The sequence below is a fragment of the Corvus kubaryi genome, unplaced genomic scaffold (genome assembly GCF_017639235.1).
Source record: "Corvus kubaryi isolate FWS band 111438036 unplaced genomic scaffold, C.kubaryi_AGA036_p1.0 37354, whole genome shotgun sequence".
Lineage (NCBI taxonomy): Eukaryota > Metazoa > Chordata > Aves > Passeriformes > Corvidae > Corvus > Corvus kubaryi.
In genome coordinates, this window is record NW_024581116.1 from 13,308,950 (window position 1) to 13,332,420 (window position 23,471).

The window sequence follows — 23,471 nt, forward strand, 5'->3', positions numbered from 1 at the left end:
GAGGAGCGATGGGGGCGGACCGCACGAGAGCGGCTTCCCCGGCCCGGCCCCCGGGCGGCGAGCCCCTCTCGCCACAGCCCCCCGGCGGGGCGGCAGCACCGGTCGGACCGGATGCGGTAGTTCTTCCCCCGCCCGGCTCACTCACTTGTCGTAGTCCTGTGTCATGTCTGGCGGAGGCAGCGGGCGGCAGGACTGGCCGGGCGGGTCTGGAGGAGCAGCGCAGCGCACCCGCCGCTCCGACGGGTTTTGTCGGCTCCTCTCGCCCGCTCAGGTGCTCCCGCAGCCGCAGGTGGACGCGCGCCGCGCCGCGCCTCCCATTGGCTGCCGCGAGCCGAGGGGCGGGGCTGCCGCCCCGCCATTGGTCGGGCGGGCTCGGGGGCGGGGCCGGCGCCGTGAGGGCTCCGCGGGCCGGGCGGCGGCGGGACAGAGCCCCCGGGCGAGCGAGGGAACGGCCCGGGAGCTGCTGTGCGCGGGGAGCGCACTGGAACGCTCTTCGCGCTACAAATGGCATTCCCTTCTCCCTCTCTCCCATCCCATATGACTTTATTTCTTTTTCATGTACTACACCCACTTTTAGGAAAATCTAAACTCACCACAATCACATGAATTGTCTTTATTATAGTCTTCAGCTGCGCCGCGGAAGGTTTAGGTTGGGCATTAGAAGGAATTCCTTCGCAGAAAGAGCGATTAGACATTGAAATGGGATACCCAGTCACGCAGTGGACTCCTTGTCCTGGCGGTTTTTAGGAAAAGGCGGGATGTGGCACTCAGTGCTCTGGTCTAGTTGACACGGTGTTCGGTCATAGGTTAGACTCGATGATCTCAGAGGTCTTTTCCAACCTAATTGGTTCTGTGAATTTGCACAAGCACTGCACCAGCTGCTGAAGAGCAGCAGATCCATGTGTCGTTCAGTGCCTCGTAGACGAACCCGGGTTTGGAGAGCAGGGGACATTTACAATGCAGTTAGTGCTGAAACTGCATCAAAATGCTCCAGGGTAACAGCAGCAGCAACATCACAAACACATCAGATTTATCCAAAGTGGCATGCATGAAGTTAAATCAGAAAGATCTTCAGTTTCTCCTTGAGAAATAAGGGTGGGAGGTTGCTTGTCTAAGTAACAAGTTGAATCAAACCCATATAGCAACAGTGCTATCTATCATATGTCAAGATCTGTCAGATAGCTACTGTAATTTAAAAGTATGCTCACTAATAAGAGGTCTCTCCTTCTAGGTCAAAATCTCTTCCCTATTTCTACAGGATATACTCCAATGCAAAATTATAGAAGGACAATTCAACCAGCCAACCGAAGGAAATATGAAACTGAAGAAGACAAACTTTAACTAAGGGTCTAATCCTGGAAGTTGCTTAATATCCTCTGACTGGATTACAATTAGTGTTCTAGAAACAAAATGCTCTGTTTGGATCTGCAAACATTACCATTAGGATGGCAAAAGATAAATACCAATACTGAAGTAGGATCTTGCTCTACAAACTGAAATTAACCGATGTAAATTGTTCTTTATGACATGCAGTAAAAAATATTCTGTATGTCGAACCCATCTTTAAATTCTAATTCAAGATTACATAGAAGAAATTTCTTATCTGATCTCACATATGAAAAAAATACTGTCATCTGATTAAGGTATTGGAAAGTTACATTTTTCCAAACAAGTATAACTTGCTTTGTTTCCGATACAAATTACAAAACCAGCTCAAAATCACAAGTACTGGGAAGGACTTCTAACTTCCTGGGGTGTCATTCCCTCCTCATGCTCCCTGCTTCTCTTCATAGAATCCTGGGATGTGCAGATGCGATCGCTGCTTTTCGGCACAGGTGCACACTTTTCATTAACAATAAAATATAATACTGCCCTGTAGCCATAGGTGACCCAGATGCGGGATGTGCTGGAGGAGTTAAGTCACATGTTTATATTGAACCCAATTGCTAAAATCTTGGTGTTGTGCCACGCTTGGTATTTCCACTTAATTTGAGTTTACCATTATTTCATTCCAAATAACTCAAAGCTGTTTGTCTCTGCAAAGGGGATGCCTTTTCTTAACAGCCTGATACACTGATGAAAACTTGGTTATCGCCATAGCAATCGCTTCCACATTCAGGGGACAATGATATAAACACCGGATTGTGACACCGCCGACTAATCTGCCGGTCACAATCTAGACTCTGCAACACCACCTGTAGGTGTATTTATGTGATGTCACTAACTGGGTTGCATCACCACCAAGTAAAATCAAGCAAGAAACACAAAGGGATTTAACAGAGCTTTGGCTGGGGCATAAAGCCACGCCAGCCTGGTGGGGCAGTGCGCTGGCAGGACTTCCCTTGCCCTGTGCTGACTGGCCTTCCCTTCAACTTCTTCCCTCACTCAGCCCTTTCACCTCGAACTCACTGCTCTCCTCCACCTCTCATGCCCTTCCCTTAACCTTTCCCTCTGCCTCAGTCCTTCTTTCAGCATTCTCCTTCCCCTCTTCACGCATTTGTTTCCTTTCAAATGAATCCCACTCAAAACATGCAAGGAACCCCACCACACATATACACCATTGGCACCCATTGAGCAGAGCAATGTCCCATCATGCTTGCCCCTCTTTCCAGTCTGTCTTTTAACATCACTGTCTAGGGAAACTGGGATTTATTCTGGACAAGAATTAGCTACTGTTATGACTTACCTAACAAATATGGGTTTAAAATCTCATACCTGATAATTATCAGCTACATGCTCTGGTCATTCACACCTGTGTAATAAACAAACAAGTTGCATCAGGTTTGTGGCAGTACTTTTGATTTCACAAAACACAACAGGGAGTCAAAACAAGATACTTTTTGCTTAATCGGAGCCCCTAAGATACAACACCTAGGCTGCAGAGTTGAATGTAAAGAGCAATGAAGCTCCTATGCTCTTCATTACACAGCAGACCAGGCGAGCTTTCCTTCTCTGCCAATAGGCCTGTGGTTGCTACAGATAGACCTGGAAAAGTGAGCCCAAAGCTGATCACTGACCCCTGCAGAACAAGCCTGAAGGTATCAAAGAACTAAAAAAAGAAAAAAAAAAAAAGAAAAGCCCAGAGTTTTCACAAACTCAGTGGAAACTGAGGTGAAAGAAGGCACAGTGGAAAGAAATAGACAAGTGACATTGGAAAAAGAAGCTGGAAATGCCTTCAAAGAAAGAGATGGAAAAAGCTGGGGGGAAAAGGTAAAGTAATAAATGAAAGCACAATGTCCGAAATATAGAACAAAGAAACAGTTTGCTTTCCACTTCAGTCATATCCCTATATGCAATATTGCAAACATTCTTTAAAGATTCCCCTTTTGATTCTTTATTTATCCCTAAAGATAATGTAGATACTGTTGAAAGGACACAAGACTATTCAGGGTCAAGAGATGCAGTTCCATCAGCCTGACTGAGGACACTCTGAATTTACTACAATATAAATTCACCAATTTTGCAGTAGCCTATATATCAAAAAAAAAGTCAGCCTGAAACCTAAAATTTTATTGATGAAAAAATCTTTATCATGTCATCCAGTTTCACTGAGCATTTATCATCTCTGCTCAATTTTGTGCTTCCTCTGGGACTGACTGCTGTGTCCATAGGTCCTGCCACGCAGGCCCACACTGGTGTAATCAGAAAACAGCATGTGCAGGTCCTTTACTGCCCATGGTTCCCTGCCCAACCCACTCTGCTCCACAGCATGGAAGCCATGCAGCTGCTCGGTCGGGAGTTATGAATGCCCTGGGTCTCAGTTCAGGAAACAATGGTTTGCAACAATTTTGTATCAACACAGCAGGACAGAAGCACTCCAGGATCACAACATAGGCACTGAACATGCTTGGTGGCACTGTCACGAGGCAATGGCAGGGTCTGCAGCCAGTGAGCAAAGCCACTGCTGAGACAATGGGGTGGTCTACAAGCAGACACAGAATACTTCTACAACAGAGAGCAGCTGTATGAGATTACCGCAAGAAAGTGCTTGTATTTTCTTCTAAAACCACCTGATGTACTGCTGGAGGCAAAGTGTAGATGCCAAGGATGAGGGAGGCGTGTTCTGGCTCTGGAAATGCTGCAGTTGTACAAGGGCAGCAATCACTTCATGTGAGGACACCAGCTTCCTTCTCTGTTCTGGTAATCCTTACTCACTCTTGCTCACCATTTCAGCAGCATCCTAGCAAAAGGAGCAGTGAGAGATCTTTCACATATGCCTGTTTCCACGTCTTGGCATGCCCTTTATGCTCCCCCTCATCTAACCTGGCCATGAACAAAGAGCTTCACACATGAGGAGCAACAGGACCAGTAACTGTGGAGGAGATGCTGGAAAGCAAGCATCCTGCATTTAGCACAAGGAAAAGTGCAGTGAGAGACACTGCTGTAACCAACCCACACACTAACATGCTCAGCCAGGAAAAATGTACAACCATATGTGCTGGGAAGCCCATTCCATTTTGGATCAAAGGAGAAGATTAATTACACAGAGTTATCCCGACTTTTCTCTGCCTGTGAAGAATAAAACTTACTCAAGCTGAGCTGACATGGGGAAAGGACAGTGAGCTAAGGGACAGATACTTTATTTGGGGATTTAACATTTTCAGACTTCACCTGTCCCAAAAGCCCCGTGGATCCTGGCTCTTTTGCTCCCAGCACTGCAAGAACATCCTCTTGACAACTTACTACAATATCCTGAATTAATGTTTTTATTCAGAACAAGCAGAAGTCTTATTTGTCCAAAACGGGAGAAAAGTCATTTGAGGAAGGGATTTTTGAGATTTCAAGAAGTTATGAGAAAGTAAGATACTCATTGCCTTGCCTACAATACTCCATGAAGCTTTCCTAAATCTTCTACACCCAATTGTTTCAGCGGTTGTGCTAAAAATGGGTTAAAAAAGATGTAATTGTAGTGAAGCCCATGCAATACACTATGGCAAATAAATTAGATTAGCATTTGTTACAGGCATTGGGCTTTGCTGATTCTCATTGTCTGGTTAAATCACGTTCACGGCCTTAACTCTATGTAAGTCAAACACCTCTCCTTCATGTCTGGACAACAGTAAAACTTTTGAAAAGAAAAATGTGTTTGACTGAGACTAAGTTGATACTCAGAACACAGACACACTGAGGTAGTGAAAAACTAGCAAAGGTGAAATACCAATTCTGCTGAACGCTGTGCCTTTCAAAAGAAAATGAGACATCTGTCGTATTTCTCCACCAAAACAACAGAAAGGCTGCATTTAGGAGAATTCATAAAGCAAGGTTACTTTTGCCCATTTAAACACACTTTTATCCTAACACATAGACTAGGAAAAAGACTAAATTCACTTTAGAAGGCAAAAGGTCTTAGAATAACTGATTCGCTATTGTCTAAGTTAATAATTAATTAAGTTTTCTCAGTATATACTGTTTTAAAAGTTTATTCTTAAAACCCCCACTTGCCTTTATCTATATACTTAAGAACTGTCATTCAAATTTTAGAGTAAGAAACTAAACAAGGAGAGCCTCTTTTACTCGAAATTTCCACAGGAGTAAGTAAAAAAAAGTCGCTGAGCTTTACCTGGACGCTTTCAGCAAATAGTTACATAAAGGAGCTGTAATTTCCAAGCCGAGAGAGGAGGTGATTGGAAGTGCTGGGCTGCGCAGACACCCTGCCCTTCAGCTACGCCGGCAGCTGTCTGTTCCGCGGCGCGCCTCCGCCTCCGGGCTGTACTAACTGCATTCGGAGCAGCTGTCCCAGCAGAGCTCAACTACAACTTCACTGCAGATAAAGCACTCCTGCGGCTCGTCAGCTTCTTAAACACCATTACTCCAACACAAGTGGCGATTGATTAAACTGGATAGAACTAACATAAAGCATTTTTGGGGCACACCCTTTATTTTAAATCTGACTCTTAGCCTGTGTGTCCAGAAGGCACATGGCTCTTGATGATTAACTGCAAGCTTTATACCAGTTTATTAAAGTACAGCCTTAATTTAGTCTAACATCTAAGTGAGCTTTCTTACGTTTGTAACAATGTAACAATGAACACAGTATTTTTAATTTATGAAGCTCAGATTTTACTACTACAGTAGTTTTAAAAGAAAGCTGTACCTATAATTAAGTGCGTAAGTCTTTCAAATAAAGGCTTCTGAATTAAATTAATCCTTTATGTATACCAAGGTGTCTTTTAGATAGTTAATTCAAAACTCTAACAGATATTGCAGTAAAAAGAATGAGACGCTTTCAGTCGTTTGAGCCAGTGGTGTTGAAAAGAGTGACAGTCTATTACATTTCTGTGGATTTTTAACTGATACAAATACTCATCTAGAAAAGTACAAAGAATAATTTTATCAAATACTTACAAATATTAGTAATTCATTCAGGTGAGGTCAAACATAGTAGGTAATGGCTAATTTTAAAACACAAACACTAGACACAAGAGATTTAAACTGGTATGTTCCAAGTCCATTAATGTAAACATCAGCTCAGACACACCTCACCAGAAGTCTGAGGTATCTAGCACAGCGTGGCAATAGATTTAGACATACTAAACTGTGCCCACTTACAAAATCTCTTAACACATACACCAAGTAATAATGCAGTCTACTCTTTCCTCTTCCCACATCAAGCACAGTTTAGCTCTGTATGGCTAAAACTATACCTTCTCATCTGTTTGATAGTCACATTATAGGACCACTGTTCTAAATCCCTGTGCTACAATAACTAATTAAAACACCTGAAAAAGTAAAAACTTTCACCCCGTGTCTTTTGTGTCACCCAAAATCAGGACACTGACCAAAATCAGACCTCCTGCCTCTACTGAGCCAGCAAAGCCTCCTGGTTTGCCAGTATTTCCATGTAACTATTAAAACTCACCTTTAATAGTCCTGCCTGCCCTACCTGTATTTGAAATACCCCTTTATCACTTGCTCCAGACAGGCAGGGCAGTGCATCACCTCTACTATCATTTACCTGTTCCCAATTTTTAAACAATTTCATGGATTGAACTGCAATGGATTTTAAACCCTTTATAATCTACTTGCTGAACTGATTACCCTCCCAGATTACATCTCACCAAAGCCCTTGCTCAGGGAGGAAGTCATTACTCTTTGTCAAGTCTGCAGGCACCATTTTTCTTAGTTATAATAATGCTTAGAATAGCTGTTGGTTTTAGTTTTGATCAAACAGATTTGGCAAGTTCTGTACTCGGTACTGATGGTTGGAAATGATGAATTTCTTTCAGCTGAAAGCAGCACTATTTATCTGGATATCTACACAGCATCTCAGTTCAACATATGTATGTATATGTTATGGTGTCTTTCATGTAGTGGCAGCACCCTACCACACTTCATTTACATGTTGTCTGGGACAGTATATAAACATGGTGCATAAATAAGATTGAGCATGAGAAACTCATGCAACGGCCAGGGCACCAACTGCTGAAGATGCTGGGTTATAAAGTGGTCAGAAGAAATTCAAGGCTTTAACAGCAGCCTTGCAAAAGAAGAACAACAGGAGGACCTGGCAGTTACTGCTGCACAAGAAATAGGATCAGATTTTGCACGAGGTACAAAAGTATGCAAGTAAGTTCCTGAAGTGGAACGTGGACCTGAAAGGTGTCAACCTGAATGAGAGGTCTAGGCATAACAAGAGACTGGGAAACATACAGGATGCAAGGAAATGTAGAAAACAGTGCCGGAATTGTTCCAGAACAACTGGAATGTCTGTTTAGAAATAATAAAGAAAAACTCACTGCAATGTAAACATCAACCAACTGCTTCTTTTATTTAACGTCGTATTTAAAAATAAACATTATTTTCTCAAAATATATTTACTGTCATACAATGGTAGGTAAAAAAAAATAGGCATTTTAATTGCAAAATCTCACAATGTAATTAGATGCTAATGTCATGTCCAGTACACTCAAAGTATGTACAATTATGCCCTAAAAAAAAGGTAATTTCACAGCTTCCTGTTGGCTCTGATGCAAATTAATGAAATAAATGGTGATTAACAGTTTCCTTGGTAGTTTCCTTTCCCAGTATCAGTGACCTAAATTATAGATAAAATGACACTGAAACTGTAGTACAGTAGTAGATCTCAGCACTACTATCTTAATAAAAAATGTTCATGAGACAAAAGAATCAGTATAAGTTTACATGTAATACCATGGTTTGGGATACAACCCATGGGTTTAATACTGGGGTTTTTAGGCCTTTTTTACTTCCTTAGGACTGTGTTGTATTTTAGTTTTTTATAGAGTTTTTTATTAAAAAGTTTGTGTTCTATCATACACACCTCATCATGGATATAAGAGGGCTGAATCCTCAGAAGAAAGGCGAATAACCCTAGTACAAAATGGTAACTCTGGGGAAACTCCACTTCTCTGTAATGAGCCAGATGACCACACAATCTGAAAAGAAATGGGGAGAAAATAAAAGCCCTAAATTACAAGTGCATTTAGTATTTAGCTGGCATTTATATTTTTAACTGTAGTCAGAGGCAAACTACATTTTTCCAACAGCATAAATCATGATTCTAGTTTACAGTGTTGATTCTGTGAAGTGATCCACTCCTGCAAAACCCTGAAGTAGAGGACTGGACCAAGACATCTTCAGAGCTGGTGCAAACGCACTAAGAAGGAAAAGCCACTATAGCTTCTTGCACTATGAACCAGGATCTTACTCAAACAGGCAAAGAATACGTTCTTTGCCTTTCAGGACTAAATGGAATCACTGTTTGTTCTTCCAGCTTTTAGCAAATGTCGCAATGTATTAAAATGACTACCTCATCCTATTTTTAAAATTTCTAAGACTATCCAATTCAGACACCTCAGGCTCTTTACTCCATTCTTCTCTCTCCATAGGGTTCCCCTCTCATCTTCCTGACTCTATGTCATGGGATAACAACCCATTCATTTATTGTCCATTGCCTTTGTGTGCTAAATACAAATTACGTGTCTAGAGACAAGAGAGAAAAGCTAAGTTAAGTCAATGGAGTAACACAGGAAACATTGGGGCAAACACTGACAAGGTCAACAGAAAGTAATTAGTGCTGTAGCAGCCTTCTGCTTAATTATTTTGTAGCTTTCATGGTGAAAATGTTAATGAAAATGATGAGGTGATTTTATTGATGAAGTATATAATGAAAATAGCAGACTAGACTTGCTGGTAACAAGTGTCAGACCAAACAAAAGATGACACAGAGGACGAGCTGCAGAGATAGCTGTGTAAACATTAAGTTCGGCAAGTTAGGTTGGAAAAATACCCTGTTCTGGATAAGCCTCAAATTCGGTTTAAAATACTATAAAGTTTCAATTTTTAAATAAAAACACTGTACATTGATATGAGGGTTCAGGTGCTATTCACCTATAAATCCTATACTTCTAACTTACTAGGTATTGCCTTGGGATGTGGAGAAGCAGTTTAAAATGTTCCCTGTATCTGATTCAGAGCAGCTCTCTTAAATATTCACCAGAACAACGACTGGGATCTGTCTGTCCCAATTTATGGGTGAGTGTGCTAATTACTAGACTATAAAGTCATTTGCTCACTCCCTCTGGCCCAGCAAACATTTACATTTTACCTCAAACTGGAGGAACAGCCAGACCCATCCTGAGTGCCAGGCAAGCTGCACTTCAGGGAGCACAGTCTGTTCAAAGCCTCCCGAAGTCTGGCACTGGAATTGGAATCTGGAACTAGGTCTCTCATGCCATACATCCCATCCTCTGCTCTACCTCACATCCCCCAAAAGCATTACAAAATTTTTCACACACCTCATCACGTATAGAATCCTACAGTCCTTTAGGCTGGAAAAGACATTTACAAACACTGAATACAACTCCTGTCATATACATACTTCCACAGCAAATCAGTTTAGAATCCAGTTTAAAACAGTTTTACAATAAAATGCAAAAGCATTTCACCAACCATTTGACTTATCTCAGCTCTGCTGACATTGTAATCACACTTTAGTCCCAGGATTAAAGCATTTCAGCAGTCCAGTTAGACCACGCTGATTTTTAGAGAAAGAATTTGTAAGATTGTTTTTAGTTCTATTCTACATACACAGACGATAAATCCTCATATCTGCGGGAGTAGATGTTGTTTTCCAATGTTAAGTAAGTGCCAGTTGTATAATTAATTACTTGCATTGCAAATGATATAATGGGAAATTTAACTGGTAAGAATTTAAATTCAAATCTTGTTTCATGAAGACTATGACAGTTCGCCATTAACATTTTAATACATTACATATGAAAATGTAGGCTTAAAAACAGCTTTGCATGGAAGATTATTCGCACAAACATACACCAAAATATCCACTCATTCAATGTGCACATAAGATTTACGCAAATCTGTGGTAAAAGGATTATTACCTTTACTCCCTTAAAAAAAAGAAAAAAAAAAAGGTTCTTATTCATACAAAAGAATGAATCCAAAGAACCAAAGCTCTTGTAATGTAACACTGTGCTTACATTATTCCAACCCATTTCTGTCACGGTGGGTATGTGAAAAATAATGTGAAAAGGAAAATAAAGATAAGCAAATAAATCCACAGAAAGACAGAAAAGACTGCATACTTGTAAAACCCAGTTATTTTCAAGGGGAATTTAATGTTTGAAAAATCAGGACAGTATTGGGGCTACTGATCTCTGAATGCCATTTCAAATTATATACCAGATGAAGACTTCACATGTTGTTCAACAGACAAATGAAATCTCAATTCACATGAATGTAACCCAACCTCCTTTCCAAAAAAATCACCTTCCAATTGCCCACATGAGAAATTCAAGAGAATCCAAGCCAGCTACAGAGTTGATCTTTTTCACTGATATTCACCAGTACATTCCTCTTCTGGATTAGGGTTTCCTAATACAACCAGTGGCAGAACCGAAGTCTGGCATATGATCCAGAAGCCATTGTGATTAAGGCCATCACAAAGTCAGTACAGTGATTTAGAAAATTAATTTTCTGTGCTTTTTTAGAGACCAGGGAGGAGAGGCCAGGGACTGTTTTCCCATTCTCTGGAGTTGCATCACAACAAAAACAAAGCTTTTTTATAAAACACTATGAAGCGGAGTATTTGTATCTACTCTAGCTATGTTGATTTTGTTGTTGATTTTGTCTCATCTCCTCTTGTCTCATAAACTCACTTTGATCACTTTCCATGTTACAATTTGTCTACTCACAGTCTGAGCCTATCCATTCCTCACACGCCCCTTTCTATAAATGACTGTAACTGTATGTGAACACATAGCTGTGCCCACACACTGTATTTATCATTTGCAAAAATATATGTACGAGACTTTACTTTCAGGAGAACTTTCCAAAATGTATTTAGCAAAAATGTGAACACTTACTTCTCATTACATAGTTTAACTGTACCCAGCCAATAGTCAGGGTTCATGGCTGTCAGTAAACCACATTTTTCTTGCAAAACTCCCTTCAGGCTATGCCCGTGAAAACAACTCCCATCTGTGTTTTCTTCAGACCAATTTAACTGAAAACTTGAAGGATTTGGCTTTTCAGCACGTCGCACTGAACCAGACAGCTTGCCAAACTGATTTTGTAAGTTCACAACCATTTCTGTGCAAAGAGAAACAAAACAAACAAACGCAAAAGTATTAAGTATCAAAATCCTGAGGTTTAGAGGTGATTAAAACGAAGAAAATGGGGTATTTGTGCTTTTAAAATTTCTTTTGTTTTTTCTTTAAACATCTGTGTGAAAAACTGAGAAATCTTGGAACTCTCTGTGTTCTCTCTGCCACCCTCTTTACAGGTTTTAGTGAAACATTTTGAAACATAATTCAAAATTCCATGTCTTTCATACCTAGTGATATTAGTAGTGGGGCACTCTAAAACAATCCTGCCAGTAAAACCTGTAAAACCCATTTGATACTGCTGGGATTTTTATGCTGATAGAAAGCACATTCATACACACATGGATTCAAGGTTAAGCTTTTCACGGTGCAGATTTCAACTGGAAAAGAAAAAAACAACAAAAAATCCTCACTCCATGTTTGCCCACTGCTAGTGAATGAACGACAAACTTCCCTAAGTTACTGAGGCTGAGAAGGGAAAGAAGGTATCATGATAAACCAGCACACACTCTATTGACTGCCTATGCCTTGTTTCCATAGGATAAAATGCAGGTTAAAAAACACTGTTGGAGCTTTAACTTCCTTTTATGACCTCTATTTAAATAAACTCATTCATATATCGAAAAAAAAAAAAGCCAGAAAAAAACCCCCCTCCTAAAGTAATCCAAGGACTGCAAAGTCTCTTTCAAGAGGACACTAAAATCTGTGATGAAAACCAAAGGTTTAGGAAGGTTTCTGAAAATCTGCACCTAGCACATAAGCATTCTAGAGCACTGTCTCTACTATGGTAGATTTGTTTTAAGAAAAATCCTGCCCAGTTACAATTATGTGGTATTCCTGCTCACAACACTATGATAAAGTTCTGTAATCTAAGTGGTCCTCTTCTAGCTACAAGAGAAGCAGAGCCAGAAGAGGAAACTCTTTTCCTATAAATGCAGGAATTAAAGGGCATCTGAGTAAATAATCAGCTTGAAATAAATAAATCTAAACATGGTTTTCCATGGGACATGACTTGACTGCAGGATCACCCCAACCAAATTTTGAAGAGTAAGTACTTAAAAAAACCCTCACCGCATTCCTGAAGGAGAAATCCAACATGCGTAATTCAAACCAAATAGGATTATACAACTTATTTAGAAGTCCCTGAACCAGTCACTTCCAGAAACTGAAAGAGCATATAAAAGGAAAAATACCACTTGCCACATTTAATATCCCTCTCCAAATACCTGCTGTTTTCTGGATAGTATAAAATGTAGAATGAAGAACTCCAGATCTAATTTGGCCAAATAAAATTCTGGTTTTCTTTATTTCTATGGACAAGTGGGGTTTTGTTCTTTTGTTTCTGTACTTTTATGTCAACATAAACCCCAGAAACTTCTCACAAGTACTTCCAGAGCTACTAAAATAGAGCTGTACCTGCATTCTGACTTGAGCTGGCTGCTCAAGTAAAGCCTTCCTTGCTTTCTGTAGTAGGCTGCAAGAAGGAGTGGGAGAGAAAAGGGACATGCAAGATCTACCAAAGGACATACTGGGATATTCATACCAAAGCATACGGAAAGTAAACAAGGAAACAGACAGGAAAGCTATGGAAGACCAACAACAACTCAAAAGGAACAGTGATATAAAGGCAGCTGGTAAATTAGACAAGATGAGGACAGAGCACTCATTCTGAAATGTGGTTCATTGTGGTTCATAGATTGTTAAGAAGACTGGTAAAGGCAGTTTCAGTTGTGAGTGTTTGAAAAATTCCAGCCACAGGTTGTAAAATCGTACTACATTAATTGTACCCAGAGATGAAAGAGAAGAGACAAAATATTTTAAGATGTAAATGTTATCAGCCAGGGCTGAAGACTTTCTATGATGGGAAAAGTTGGAGCAGATTTCTGTATTGCTGGGAAGAAGCAAAGTTTACTCACGTCTTCTCTTTAGCACTTTAGGTTTATTCTTGACTGAATAAAACAATGGCTTTTCACATCTCCACAGATACCTACCAGTAAGAGATGTAAGAATTATTAACAAATAGAAAGCTGGAGCAAATGAATAAAAGATTAATAATTTATTACAAATACTGATAGAGTTTTAAATCAAAATCAAAATAATCTAATGGTTAGTGCTATTAAAAGCCACTGCCCCTCCAACATATCTACGGGATCTTTTTCTGAGTAGGCAAACCAAGGCACGTTAGCCTAGATCTACTGTAATCAGTTAATTGTTCAGCTGTATAAGCTATTCTTCACAGAAAGTGAGCATTTAATTAATAACCTGGATAAACATTATGAGTGTAAATAGAAAATTAAGACAGTGATTTAATCATTCTATTCACTCAAGCTTGGTGGATGGATATGTGGAGCAAATTTCTAACTTTTTTTTATTTCTGTAGGGATCAGGAGTTCACACAGAACTGTCTACCTTAAAAAAGAAGTACTTAAAAACCTCTTACTTGGCTCTTTCTTCATCCAATTTCTTTTGCTCCACATCCAAGGACTGTTTTACCACCTCATACCACTTCTTGAACTCAAAATATGGACCACCTGAATAAAATATGCACATTTTAGTTTGGGAAGAAATGAAAGAAATGACAGAAAAGGTGGTCTCCAAGCAGTTAGACCCTGCATCTTGCACCTGCATACAAACTACCCTGAATGCTATGTGCCTAAAGAATATACACTTGATCTAATAACTCTGTAAGAAAGAGAAATGCACAAATGGAATGAAAGAACAGCACATGCCATGTGAAGTGCAAAGAAGCCCTGTATCTTAGGTTTCATAGATTTAGCACAATTCAAACCTTTTCCCTCTTTTCTGGAAAGGTAAGTCTAGAAACTACTTCCTCTCTACCAAATGAACTAGCTCTCCACTGTGTGAAGTGGCCTTCAACTGTTTGAAAGTTGAATTCAAGGGATTAATGAAACTATACATCAAGCTTAGATTTAAACAAATAAAACCTAAAGAAGCTCAGATATAAAATTTCACACAGTTTCATCAGCTCCCCACTGTCTATCAAACTAGCCACGACACCTTACAGGGTTGGAAAGATAAACTAGACAATGGTCTTCACTTTGTATCAGCTTCCCATGGTTTTGAGCACAGGAACTTCACTGATATGTGAACAAGTATTTACCAGCACATGCAAAAACATGAAGGCATAGGACATAGAGCAGCACCTTTATCACTGATCCTCCAAAGAGGCACAAGACTGAAGCAGACCAACTGGGTACAGTAAGGGTAAGAATTCCAAACAGAACTATGATGTAGATTTATATATTTAGAAAATAACCAACTCCTGTTCCTTGTGGGTGGAATATCTGCATTGTGAATTAACCAGACTTTGCATTTCCCCATTGCCCCAGCTGCACTGCATGCGATGCTTGCGTCATGCTTAGCTTTGCCAGCCAGCTGTTTAAACTCTCCTGAAGGTGAATATACTGTTCTTACAATCAAACTTACATACCTTTTGTATTATCTGCATTTCTGCTATTTGCACTATCCTGCCTCAGAATGTCTAGATGCTAAAAACATAGATGGTCTCAAAAAGCAAGAGACACATGAAAGGAACAAAGACCCATCAGTAGTCCTTGAGATTCAAAGGTCTGGATACAACTTCTTTTATCAGCTCCTCAAACCCAGAGATTTAAGTAAATACTCCTAAACTGCTGGGAGAGCAGTGTGGGAGGTGGTAGAAATTTGTGTTAAACTTCATATGAATTATTAAGCATCTGTCACACTCAAACCCATTGTCAGATACATGATGCTACACTGTAGTAGTGCTTTACCTGGCCAGTACTGCTGCTCTGACATTCATATAGCTGAGCAGAAAATACACAGCTCTGTGATACACACACACATACACACATACATATACACCTATATATATCTCAATCATGTTTTATTTGAACAAAACCTGTATTGTGGATGTGTGCAGTTCACAGAACACACAGAGTAGGTAACTACAACTATCTATTGTATTGCTTCCAGTGTGACTTGAAGAAATGTAGGAGCTGAAACACTATTTTTAATTTAAAAAAAAAAAAAAAAAAAAAGGACTAGAGAATGGATAGTTAAGTTGAAAATGGAGTCAACATAAATTGAATCTTTAAAACTCAGAATTAACCATTATCCATTTCAGCACTCTAACTTTGGGAAAATGCCAGAGGCAGTTTTGAACTCTGGCACTAATCAGTGCTCTAACAGAAATTCTCACATCAGCTCCTCTGCACAGCTGCTCACCATCACCCCAACATTCTATGCACAGGGACAACACAGCAGAGCATATGGATCATTTTCACCATCAGATTTTAAAGCAAAAAAGTGGGCAAAAAATGAGCTGTTAATTCCCAAGGACAATGAGACTGGTTAATAATGGAGAAACTCCATTAAGACACTAATGGCTTTGAGCCTCAGCTTGTAAAGCAGTTGCACAACTCCCCACTCTTGTCACTATCATGTACCTCAAGTTCTCAAGGGAAGTAAAAAGGAAAAAAAATCCACCTTAGTTTGTGTATCTACTTGAATGTGAAAATTACCAGTTTTAGTTAACAGTGATGACTGTCTCTAGTTACAGCAGTAATTGGGCTCACACATGACTAACACCATAATTTTATTATGGACCTAAATTTTAAACAAAGCAACAGAAGGGTCAAAATGACCCAAAACTGGATACAAGACCTAACAGATAAACCACTGTAACACATCTTGGATCTTATCTTTAACTGTGATTTGGATCGGGCCATGGAACATCTTCCTGAACATTTCTAATCTTTTATTTGGTCTTTCTGCCCTCAAAGAACCATGTTCACACCATTATCTTCTCTATCTTAATTGCTGCTAGCTTTTCCACACTCTCTCAGGATTATTTGGACTAAAACTAGATTACATCTGAAATATGTTACACACTAAGACATTTTATTTAACAAGACTAAACAAGTTTGGATTTTATCATAAATGTGGTTTGATGCCCCTAGTAAGTATCTGCTATTTATGATCAAAGTGTGCTCCTTCTTTACGGCATACCCATTTATCTCCACCTACCAAGCATAAAACTCTAAACCAGGGGGTAAACATGCACAAGCAGAAGCAGAGAGGCACCCAGCAAAATGTGTACCAAATTCCCCTATGCAGAACAGTAAGAATTATGCAGGTACACTGAGGCCATTTTACATGAACAGGATCTACTCTTTTCTCCAAATAAAATTTCCCCTAAAGAATGACAAAAACACATTCTAATGATCAATAAGAAAAGTCTTTCTAAGCCTGATTACAAAAATGTTTCATTTACAAAATCATAACACCGCTTCTACTAGAACATTTATGTACCTTCTGTGTTATTTTTATTTCTTTCTTCAGCAAACTCTGAAAGTAACCTGTAAAAAAATTGTTAAAATCAGGCTGTTTTGTAGATCCAAATACTGCACTTTTCACATGAAGTTCAAATACAACTGACAAAAATGACACCCTAATTTTATTTCAAGTTTCAGATAAAACCCAACAAATTTTAAAAGTAAGTAATATTTCATGTCTAAAATACTTTCAGGTGTATGGTTAAAGCTAATGAACTTAATTGAAATTCCAATAGTATAAATTTAACTCTAAAGAAAGAACAATCCAAGATAAGCATTTGCAGTATTTGAAATTTGGGGGTTGCTACATACTTGTCTGTACACTTACCATTCATAGTGATCATCTAATAAAAACAGTAATTTGAGCACAACTACAATAACTGCTGCAGCAAGAACATCATATTTCACTTTTCTTGTTGACTTCTTTCCAGGCATAAGAGTCAGGAAATCCACTTCTCCAATACCAATCTTTTTCACCACTCGGCAAGTCCAATTATGCAATTCATCTGATTAATATAAATAAAAATATAAAATGTTAAGACAAGCTAGAAATATTTTTACGGTGCAAATATGTTGGCCATTTGAGGAAAATGATGCTTAGGTCTTTTAGGACCATTTGACAGCCTTATCTTCCAGGCTGAGGAGTATTTTTGGATACTTTTAAAAATACAAGGCGACCTTCACTGTGCTTACATGGAAAACACTTGTGACTTATTATATATTCATATGGAGAATAAAAAAAATCACATATTTAATACTGCTTTGATGTTACTTGAATAATGTAGTGAGATCGTCGTGAATTCTTGTGGGAAAGCCTATTGCAAATCCACATAAATATATTTTCAAAAAAATCCCCAAAAGCAAAAAACTTGTCACAAACTTTTTTCCTGCGTGTTGACTAAACACCCATGGCAGGAATCAGCACTGCACAGAGGAGGAGCAGGGCTGGTTGTAAAGAAGCTGGTTGGGTAAGGAGAGCAGTTTGATCGTGGCAGGGCAGCACCTGCTGCTCCCCCAGCAAAAGCTGCCGAGGTCACACCTGGCTTTCCTTGCGCAGCCCAATCGCGCCCGCCAGGGAGATCCAGATGCAGCTCCACAAGATATACAGCAGTCTATCTACACAGTCTCTTATTACTCTGCTTATTTTTCACAGATACAAATCCCCCAAATTCCTCACCTTTCCAGTTCAGCAAGAAATACAGGAGTTGATTACATCACCATCAGATTCCACAAAGGTTAGCAATGTATGACTAAGTACAACCTTAATCCAGCTGTACTTATACTCTTGCTGCTTACAAAGTGCTCAGTAGGAACTTGTTTTTAATCCTCTCTCACATAACAGTAAAAGTTAAAAAAAGTGGAAATGAAATTTTCTTATAAATACTAGCAAGATACTTTGTTTTATTCTAGATACATAAAATAGTCTCTGCATTGGTATTTAGTGTCCTTTAACACTGCCAATTCATTGCTCTTCTTTTAGGAGTTGTTAAGACAACAGCAGCAGTCCTTTTTCAATTTTTAAAAAAATGCTTATACATATTAAAATCTTAATTGCAGAGGAAAGGACAACATATTCTCTTCTGCAGTATTTTCAAAGAATACTTAGCTTTGCATTTCTCTGTAAAAGATCTGAAAATGACAAATTTGTAGCCTTTTTTTTTATTCAATTGATACTTCACAATCTGTAAAATAATGTAATCCTCTATGGGATCACAACACTGGCATAAAACTACAAAGTCAGAATTACTACTCTGGAATTTTTGCCCTAAACCTGCTGGTTATCTTCTATTCATTTAATTGTGAATGAACAGAAAAACCAAACACTTTTATTCACCATAACTAATTGCAAAATAAGACAGTAACTCCCTCCCCTACTATGAACTGTTGGAATGTTTTGAGAAAATAATTTACAGGCAATCTGTCTGTGTAATTCATCTTCAGTGACAGTGGTATTTTACAGAAAGTACGGTAACCCAACAGACAGTTCACATACTAGGACATATTGGTCTTTCTTTGACAAGTCAATATTCAAGACTTAATTTTAGGATAGACAAAAAGAGTCAATACTTATGCAATATATGATTTCAGAACTAAATAATAAATCAAGTGAGACGGCAGCCGATCTATCACACGCCATCAATTAATATTAAAATAAATGGTAATATACAATATTATGTAACACACAAAAGGTATTCTTTGTTAAAGAATATACAGTCACATATGAAAATTCCAGAGCTAAGCAATCGGGTCCCAAATTCATGAATCATTTAGCTAAAGTTAACATATCACATCAATTCAACAGGTGCCTCTTAGTTCACATGGATACTGAAAGATTTAAAATGAAGTATCCACTCCACAGCCTTAGAGAGCCAACATCAGAGCGCCCCTGCATATCTGGGCCCATAATACATACTCTAAATGTTTGATGAAGGTGCTTTCTATAGAAAGAATATCTTTCAGTTCAAGCTTAAATGGGAATAAATTAGAAGGAAAAGAGCAGGCACTTTTGAAGTAGTAATTTAAGCCTTTTTGCTAGAGTTTAATAAACCACAGAAAAATTTTATCAGTTCGGGCTAGGGAAAATATTTACCAGGTAAATTGGCTTCCATCAAATACTTCATGCACAGCATGTCTGGATGAAGAAAGCAGCTGTCTGTTATATCTGGAAAACGAGGCAGGTCTAAAAACGCTGCAAGCTCATGCATTTTGTTGAATACTTCTTCATATACAGGCCACGACTGAAAGACAAGGTTAGAGGGGGTTATACATTTGCTCTATTACTCTATTTGTTAATTATTTAAAATTAGTTATTGACACTAAATTCTGAATTGTTTAATTACAGGATTATTTATACAGATTCTTTTAGCACTCTATGACTAAACACATATGCAAGAACGGAGCCAGATTGCAGTACTGCAAAGAGAAACGCGCGCTAGTTTTAAATTCCATTAAATATATAAGGAACAAATAGAAAGTTGCTTCAGATCTCCCACCACCTCTCTTCTGAAATGCTCATTATGTGTCCAGATGCTCCAAAACGGAGAGCTTTTGGAAAAAACCCATACAGATGCAACTGCAGGTGAACTGTCTAAAGAGCTAAGAGGTCAGAGAAGCACAGAAGGTGGAGGCTGGAAGGGACTACTTAGACCATTGGGTCCAAGCCCCTGCTTGGGTCTGCTTGAGCAGGCTGCCCAGGACCACCTGTCAGATACTGAACATCTCCATGGATGGCAGCTTCCAAGGTTTGTGGGAAATCTGCTCAAGTGTTTCACCAACCCCTAAGTACAAAGGAAAAAAGATTTTGTTTTCCCTTACGCTTAAATGGAATTTCTTGTATTTCAATTTGTGCCCATTTCTTCTCATCCAGTCACTGGATACCACCAAGGAGGATCTGGTTTTCCTCCTTTGCACCCTTGTGCAGGTACCACATCACACCCACCTTGAGTATCCTCCAGCTCCAGGATGAACAGTCACAGCTCTCTCTGCCTCCCCTCATTTGTCAGGCTCCACTCCATCATCTCCATAGCCCTTTACTGAACTCACTCCACTTGTTCACATCTCCCTGTACTGGCTAGCCCAGAAGAGCACCCAGCACTCCTGATGTGTATCACCACTGCCTAACAGAGAGGAAGGATCCCCTGCCTCCCTTGAGGACCTGTGCAGTCACCACAACTGCTCAAAAATTGACAGTGACCTTGCAGTGGCACCAGCTGGCTGCCTCAACACTTGTGCAGCATCTCATCACAGCCCATGAACCTTCATACGTCCACTTTGTTCACATTTTCTCTAACCTGCTTCTCAAAAACTGAAGCAAAAAACCCAATCATCACTTTAGTCTGCTCCTTGGTCTTTGTGACCATATTCCCATTCAGCACCAGGCCCACATTCTCTAGAACCCTTCCACAGAATCTTTCAGGTAATTTAGTTTAAAAAAAAAAATCAATTGCATATTTGCATATTTATTAGTGACTATAAATCTGAAATTCTCTTTTTGAAACCACTGACTGCATGAAGAAAGTTCTCCCAATTTGTACTGAGGTTTGCTGCTGTAGGAGAATATAACTTACGGAACAACTTTGACATGTTTATTCATAATGAACTCAGCAGGACCTGAAGTTTGCGTAAGTATGGATGTAAGGTTTGACCCTCATTCCACAATACCTGAACTGTTTCATTCAACATTCCTAATTCTCTATAGTTTAAATGATTACTTGAACTTACCTCTAAAAGCAACAATTTCAGTTGACCAGGCAACTTTACCATTCTAAATGTATAAAAAGCAATGATTTTCCTGCTTCAGCCATTAGTTCTAATTCAGCAGAGCACTTTATCATGTCTTCATATTTCATAAAAGTCAATTTGTACATATGGAACCTTCCTTTAAAGGAAACTTAGCAGGGCTTTACACCTCATGCACAGCTTCAAAACTTTCCCGAACAAGAGTGAATTCAGGCTTCTGGCCTTTTTTTGGTTCAGATTATAAACAGAGTAACCGTGTTTACAAGAAGACACAATGTGACCTAATGTGGTTTTATTCAATCATTTGCTTTCATCTATTTTAATATAAGCTCTGTAGCCAATGCCCAATTTTTGTTTTGCGTGATTACCAACATTACATTTGCTTTTTTTAAACGATCTCCCCTCAGACTGCAGTTCAGACTTGCATGAAGACATGCTCAGGCAAATGAATAATTCTGCTGTCACCTACTATTACACATGTAACTTTTTGTAACAGTTAGGAAGTTGTATCATGTTCATTATAGTTTCTAAACAGAGTTAAAATTGGCTAAGACTGCTCCAGGACTATCTTGAGAAACAAGAAAAACACACATTACCAGAGTTCTGCAGAAGACCAGGCTCACAGTATTTTCCATCCCTTTTAAAAAGCAACACTAAATTGAATACCAAACCAATCTTGGAACAAACCTGAATCATATGTAACTTCACTTAAGTGTACTGGGAGAAAAGTTGAAGTCACAGGTAATTCAAATAAGAACATTACATGAATACTATTCATAATCAGATAGCAAGGAAATATGCTTTCCTCTACTGAAAAGCAGTTGAATTAGTATTTTCTTAATAATAGATCACATATGAAAATTAATTAAGACACTGGGAATTCAGTCATATGAAGCATTCCCATTCTCAAACATTAAACTATCACTAATGGAGCTATCCAAAGTCTAATTTGACACCGAGCTACTTTAAGGAATATAGATCTTAATTGCAGGACTCCAACAGACACCTTTATCACCTTTTACCTGAGCTTTTCTCCCTGTACCAGGGCAAGAAGACAGCTTTCCTAACCTAGGTATTAGCGAGTCAAACCATCCTCCCTCTGCCCAACACCTACTTTTGTTTCCAAGCTTTTGTTTGCAATTTACAGAAGGCAATTTGGTTCTTTTTCAAAATGGCTAGAGAATGCTCTGCTTTGCAATGACAACTAATGCTTTCCTTTTTGTGAAGGCAAACAAGTGGTATAAAAACTACAAATAAAAATTAAGACTGAGAGCTACCACTTGGGTTATTTTAAAACCAGTGTTAACAGACAAAACTGTTATTTGTTGATGTGTGTTCATAAGAGATCTAAACACACTTGGAATGTGCATCCTAATAGAAGATAAAGATCAACCAAATCAACTGCTACTTCCCAGGGTTTAAATCCTAAGCTCAAAAACATTCCCTGTAGTAGTCTCATTGCTACAATGCAGTGCTGTGCCATGAGGATGAGGCTGAACTGAACCCCACTTCCAGCAGCACAGCCACCTCTGGAACTGGAAACTGCAAGCATAGCTGCATCCAGCACAAGGTCACACCTGCCTGGGACACAGGACAGGGCTGAAGGCTGAAAGGTCAGGGCTTAGGACACTGTAGGGTTTCTTCAGTAAGCAAGCACTGGCTGTTTTCACCAGTCACTGTATACCCTCTTCATACTCTGTTTAACTCTGAAAGAGCTGTGAGTTCATTCAGCAAATCCTTTATTCTGCAACGTTTCAAACATACTGGGAGGGTTAAAAGAGAAAGAACTCCTGAACTCCACACAACCAACACAGCAAATGTTGAGACAATATTAAGAAAAAGAAAGATGCAACAAACAAGCAGACTCAAAATTAATAAAAGTTATCACCTTCTACCTAGCTACGTATCACTGCCAAAAAAAAAAAAAAAAAAAGAATCTGATAAAACAAGTTGCACTGGAAGTCAACCAGCAAATCCACTAGGAAAGCAAGACCCAGAGCCAGGGCCTCCCTCCTTCAGTTAAAAAAACTCTGCCTCCAGCAACCCATGATTAAACCCCAAGGGAGGAGTACTTGGACAATAGAGGACAGTGTTAGATCATATGCCACACGACAAGTATAACTTTCACTTATCCAATCATAAATTAAAAAATTCAAGATGTATTTCTGCGCTAAATATTAGGACAACTCCCCTGTCCATCAGCACACGAAGTTACTGAGCTCTCACCTTGTTTTGGGAACCTGGGAAACAATAAAAACCACATATAAAACTGAACTTACAAATCCTTAAGGGCACCTAGTAATTCCGGGAA

At 39.2% G+C, this 23,471-nt stretch overlaps 2 protein-coding genes across 10 annotated transcripts in view; both read right to left on the reverse strand.

The window, feature by feature from the left end:
- GRHL1 (grainyhead like transcription factor 1) overlaps positions 1-252 on the reverse strand; it is a 41,558-nt gene extending 41,306 nt beyond the window's left edge. Inside the window, exon 1 of one of the 2 annotated variants that reach the window (XM_042033029.1) lies at positions 146-252. In XM_042033029.1, the coding sequence (XP_041888963.1) occupies positions 146-165 (20 nt within the window). In that variant the 5' untranslated portion in view covers positions 166-252. The remainder of the gene's footprint in view (positions 1-145) is intronic. The other variant, XM_042033027.1, reaches the window with a different exon arrangement.
- A 280-nt stretch (positions 253-532) lies between these two features.
- Positions 533-23,471, reverse strand: part of TAF1B (TATA-box binding protein associated factor, RNA polymerase I subunit B) — a 53,092-nt gene continuing 30,153 nt past the window's right edge. Inside the window, exons 9-17 of one of the 8 annotated variants that reach the window (XR_006016865.1) lie at positions 19,512-19,659; positions 17,250-17,427; positions 16,899-16,945; positions 14,026-14,116; positions 13,502-13,572; positions 11,346-11,571; positions 8,282-8,396; positions 4,812-4,878; positions 539-4,180 (exon numbers count right to left, since the gene is read on the reverse strand). Coding sequence is in view for 5 of the 8 variants with exons in the window: in XM_042033030.1 (XP_041888964.1) it covers positions 8,204-8,396; positions 11,346-11,571; positions 13,502-13,572; positions 14,026-14,116; positions 16,899-16,945; positions 17,250-17,427; positions 19,512-19,659 (954 nt within the window). In the remaining 3 variants the exon portion in view is untranslated. Of the gene's footprint in view, positions 4,181-4,811; positions 4,879-7,743; positions 8,397-11,345; positions 11,572-11,597; positions 11,966-13,501; positions 13,573-14,025; positions 14,117-16,898; positions 16,946-17,249; positions 17,428-19,511; positions 19,660-23,471 lie in introns of those variants that run through there. The other 7 variants (XM_042033033.1, XM_042033031.1, XR_006016867.1 and 4 more) reach the window with 7 other exon arrangements.